This window comes from Arachis stenosperma, chromosome 9 (genome assembly GCF_014773155.1).
Source record: "Arachis stenosperma cultivar V10309 chromosome 9, arast.V10309.gnm1.PFL2, whole genome shotgun sequence".
Taxonomy (NCBI): domain Eukaryota; kingdom Viridiplantae; phylum Streptophyta; class Magnoliopsida; order Fabales; family Fabaceae; genus Arachis; species Arachis stenosperma.
In genome coordinates, this window is record NC_080385.1 from 130051828 (window position 1) to 130057005 (window position 5178).

At 33.0% G+C, this 5178-nt stretch overlaps 1 protein-coding gene across 1 annotated transcript; it reads right to left on the minus strand.

Annotated features, from left to right (window-relative positions):
* Positions 1–1425: 1425 nt before the first annotated feature.
* LOC130948736 (malate dehydrogenase) lies at positions 1426–4697 on the minus strand. Its single transcript, XM_057877593.1, has 7 exons — positions 4582–4697; positions 3559–3717; positions 3255–3430; positions 2536–2813; positions 2298–2433; positions 2099–2210; positions 1426–1955 (listed from the first exon to the last, which is right to left on the minus strand). The coding sequence occupies exons 1-7, from the start codon at positions 4622–4624 to the stop codon at positions 1861–1863; spliced, it is 999 nt and encodes a 332-aa protein (XP_057733576.1). The 5' UTR covers positions 4625–4697; the 3' UTR covers positions 1426–1860.
* Between the last annotated feature and the right edge of the window lie 481 nt (positions 4698–5178).

Consider the following 5178-nt stretch of genomic DNA (forward strand, 5'->3'; position numbering starts at 1 on the left):
AGGAATTTCTTTTTGGAAATATTTATCAAGAATCTGTTCAATTTTATTTATCATATTAGGTTCTTCTTTTTCTTTATTTTTCTGAAATTTTAGAGAAACTAATATTTCTTCAAGCATATCTATTATAGAATTTAATTGTGGATTAAAAGTATGATGAAGATGGGGATAATTGTCTCCCTGATAACATTTTTTAGAAACTCCATGTGAAATATAAGTTTTTTTGGGCTTTTGAAGTCCTTCAATAAAACTTATAGTAAAATAAAGATTTTGAGAAAAATCATTTTGTATTGATTTTAAGAATTCGGTGTCATTACAATTGACATTGGTTAAAATCATTAATTTTTGGTCTATTAATTTTGATAGATTAATTATTTCTTCTCTTAAATTCTCTAATTTACTTTTTTCCATTAGGTGACGCTTTTCTTTGTTACGCTTTTAAAAGTGTTTTATAATGAAAAGTGTGGAAATCTGTATCACAATTTGTCTTTTGTGATCTGTACCATATAATTGGCCATAGAAAAAAGGACAAGGAAAGAAAAAATCAAGACAAAATCCTATCTAATAGATAATGTAATCTGTAGAGTACCCATCATCAATGGATTTCTTGCAAGATGCCCCCCCCCCCCTTCTTTTTTTTTCCCTGTCTACTGCTACCATATTCCTCTCTCACTTGTCCCCACAAAACCAACACTTAATTCAAAGCAAAGTGATAACAAAAGCAAGCGTTGCTAAAACAATTTGGAACCTTGTAACCGTTGTGGAAGCTCCAAGAACGGTAACACAATCGTGACTCGTCCAACAGGTAGCAGATAAGTAGATATAGCCAAAGACTACAAAACATTAACACTTCGCTGAGTTGAATCGTCGTGTCGAACACATTTTGAACACAACACTCATTCAACCGTATTCTAATAAAAAATTTTTTTTTCAAACACACTTAGACATATTTAAATTCCATCATATACTAATATATTCCATCTTATTAATTTGTAATATATATTCTTAAAATAAATTTAAAAATAGTATATATTATTATTAATTAAAATAAAAATATTTTAAATATTTTATATAATTAAACTAAAACATTAAAATTAATTAAAAGATTAATTTATGTTTTAATATTAATAAAATATTATTATAATTTATCTAAATAATATTTTATATTTTATATATATGTGTCTCAGTGTCTTAAAAAATTTTAATATCACATGTCGACACTCTGACGTATTTCATTTCCGTGTCAATGTGTGTTTCCTACATCATAGGCCAATAATAAAATAATTAATAATAGTAAAATAAAATAAAATAAAATCCGTCTTGATTCTTGAACCTAATGTAGTAATGTACCACCAAATTGTACTGACGTGCAATCGCTGAAGCAGAGAGAAATGCATTGTGCATGTCCAGCTAAATCAAGAAGAGATATCAGAGAGAAGAAATATGACTTTACTATTTTGAGTTATTGACCCTTTGTAACGACTTACACTAGTAAAAAAGTATAACCAAATTACCAAAACATTGTTTCCACCAAGTACATGATGAAAATAGAAAGAAAAAAAAGAAAAGACTTGCATTGGCATTCACACACCAAAAACCGAAAATAAAGACCTAGATTGGTCACATAAGCTTCATAAGCATATAAGATTACGCCTCTGATCCATGGCCATGAGTTAAAAATCATGAAGCTCAAATATACTACGGAACAGACACTACAATACACAAGTAATTTCCAAAAAAATGGAGACTCCATCAAAAGTTTCTCCGGATCTTGGAAAGGCATTATTCAAAAATTGCGCCTAATTCTATAGGTAAACAAGGGAAACCGCGATTGTCACAAGGCAAAAGTAAACAAGCAGCGGTCTAAGAGAGGCATGAGTAAGCCAAGGCCTTCTCCTCGGAGAGCTCTTCTGCTGTCAGGTCCAGTTTCTTCCTTGAGAACTCATCAATATTAAGTCCTGTGTTTAGTAGAAAATAACAATTTAAAATTAAAATATAGGAATGTGGAGGGACATAAGTTAAAAAATAATACTGTAATATAAAGATCGAATGTGCCTCATGCCTCATTCAATTTCTTCGAAACAATCAACCAAGCTCTTACCTTGAACAATTTTCCATTCTCCATTTTGACAGTAGACAGGGAATGAATAGATCAGTCCAGCAGGCACATTGTAAGATCCATCAGAATAAACTCCCATTGACACCCAGGTACCCTGAACCAGAAGAGACAAAAAATTGAGAAAACTGAGCTGGGAACTTCATATAGAACCTAAAAGAAGATTAGGACTAATCCGACCAACCTCAGGAGTTCCAAGAACCCAGTCTCTAATGTGGTCACATGCAGCACTGGCAGCAGATAGTGCACTGGAGAGCTTTCTAGCTTTAATGATTGCAGCACCTCGTTGTTGGACAGTAGTTATGAATTCACCATTCAACCTAGATAATGGAATGCTCAATAAGAACATTATTTTGAAGAAAAAGAAAGAAAAAGAAAATGTTGAAAGTGTTAAGTTGGTTCTTGTAGTTTAGTTCACATACCAGGCATCATCAACCACAAGCTCCCGGACAGCCTTTTCCCCAGCTGGGGTTTTAACAGTTGCATGGTTGACATCAGGGTACTGAGTTGATGAGTGGTTACCCCAGATAATAACATTTTTCACATCAGAAACTTGAACATTCAGTCTTTCAGAAATTTGACCCAAGGCCCTGTTGTGATCCAGTCTAGTCAAACAGGAAATATTTTTCTCAGGAATGGATGGAGCAAATTCCTTCAAGATCAAAGCATTGGTGTTTGCCGGGTTAGCAACAACCAGAACCTGCATGATAATCCAGAGAATTAAAAGCTTATAAATGTTCCAAGAAACATATAAAACTGAAACATATCATATCAAAACTAAGTAGAAGATTTCAATTAAAAAGCAAAACTATTTTTCAACACCATGTGATCACAAGGACTTCAACTTTCAAGATACAAATCGAATTACACATTTGATCAAGTGCAATGCTTTAAATAACACAGTCAAGGTAATTTAAGTAAAAACTTTCATCTTGTACATGAATTCAAGTCAGTACTAAAAGAATTCTAACCTCAGATATCTTAATGGGAACATATAATAGAATCAGCAATCCTTATGGTATAGTAGTTGTGGTATAGTAGTTGTACATACGACATCACCACACAGAAATCATGACAAAAATTAGCATTCAATCAATAGGCAGAACACAACATGCATCTCCAACATTTCTTGAATGATTACCTTGCAGTTTGCAGCGGCATGCTTTTCAAGAGCAGAAGCCTGGGACTTGTAAATGGAGACATTTTTGGACATTACATCTTTCCTCTCCATACCTTCTTTCCTTGGGAAGCCACCAACCATTACGGCAATATTGACACCAGTGCATGCCTCAACCACATCAGTTGTAGCAACAACACCTGACACGAATTATTTCAAAATATCTCATTAGGTTGTGGATAACTCATATAAACAAAATAACCCAGTGTCAAGTCCAAAGTGGTAAACCATGAAGCTCATGTAACATTTAATTGAAGGAAACTCAAACCTTTGAGAAGAGGGAATGCAGCATCAACCAACTCCATTTTAACACCATTCAGTGCCTCTGCTGCTGGTGGGATATCAAGCATGTGAAGGATCACAGGCTGGTCAGCGCCGAGCATCACTCCCCTAGCAATCATAGGGACAAGAGCATACCCGATTTGCCCTAAAGTTTAAAGTATTTTATCAGTAAGACAATGTCTGTTTTCTTTCCAGCTCCACAAAAATATAAAAGAACTGCGCTACTGAAAAGCAAATTGATGGATACCACCATAGCACGTTCAGAGAATTATCTCAACTAAGTTATTACAAGTATTCATGAAACAATCTACAGCTAGTTTTATATATTTTGTGACATGGAGAAAAATTTGATATTCCATCGTCAAATTCATGGTATGGCATATATATATCATCTCCTTTAAAACAAGACTTTAGAAAAAATCTTAGATAAATACTACAAAAAAGAAATGAATAGCGCCATCAGAAAAGTTCAACGTGATCCCGGTTTTATTTTGAGTTAATCAAAAGGAGATCAATTAGTAACTTCAAAAAAATAAAAGGGAAATCAATCATCTGTAACAATTTTTTATAATAACATCGTCAAAAGGTCAATTTTCTACACCGAATGTCACAAAATTAGTTGTTCTTCAGTACCCACAGCTCAGATAGCATAACAAGACAGATCCCAAAACTATTAAAGAAAAAATTAACTTCCAGCTCCTAATGCATTATGAAACCACAACCCAGTTCAAAACAAAGCTAATCCCGATTCCCGAACAAGTTTACACCATGAAAATAAAATCTGAAGCTTTTAAATCGAAAAAAAAGCATCGATTCATAGGATCAGATCTGATCTAAATCAGAATAGAAGATCCATTAAACATAACAAAGGCATCAATTTACACAAGCCTAGAATTCATAACCTGCAAAAAATTACAAAAAAGCACAGGTGGAAGCAAACGAAACAGAAGATCAAAGTGTGGATATATGATGATGATGAGAAAGACAGGTAGGGAAGGAAAGAAGGTACCTGCAGCACCGGTGACGAGAACGCGAACTGGATCTTTGGCCATTGGAACCGTCGATCGAAGAAAATGGAAGAAGAAATGAGGAATAGTAGCGTAGGTTAGTCAAAGGGAGAGTGTGTGTGAACTAAAGAGGACCTTCCTTTCTATTTATTCTTGCGGAGATCGCCGTTGGTCGTTGCCACTTGCCACGTTTAGATGTCCTGAAACGACGTCGCATTCGGTTCATAATTCTTGACTTTTTACCATATCCCAAATCAATTATTTTCATTCATAATTCATGAGATCAATAAATATTCAAATTGCTCCTAAAAAACTTTAGATTGAATATTTTATTTTTTTAGTAAATTTTTTATTTTTATAAAATTTTCAGAATTTTTCTTATCTAATAAATTGGTTTTTTTATTGTTGTAAAGAGAATTATCTTAAATTGATATATTTTTTAAGATATAATTATTTTATAATAAAATTTTGTTAAGAATTGATTTATAAGATTAAAAACTAATTTTAGTGTTTATTATTTGTAATATTTTGAAGTTACATAAAAGTGAAAAACAAATGCGACTATCATTTTGTATTTCGGTTGTGTGACTGGAAAAGAA

What these genes read in the sequence shown, in the direction of transcription:
- LOC130948736 (XM_057877593.1), bottom strand. Translation starts at nt 4,624, where the DNA reads ATGGCCAAAGATCCAGTTCGCGTTCTCGTCACCGGTGCTGCAG. An exon ending in CTTGTGGTTGATGATGCCTG is followed by an intron (nt 2,434 to 2,535) that starts GTATGTGAACTA and finishes TCCATTATCTAG; the next exon opens with GTTGAATGGTGAATTCATAA. An exon ending in AGAATGGAAAATTGTTCAAG is followed by an intron (nt 1,956 to 2,098) that starts GTAAGAGCTTGG and finishes TACTAAACACAG; the next exon opens with GACTTAATATTGATGAGTTC.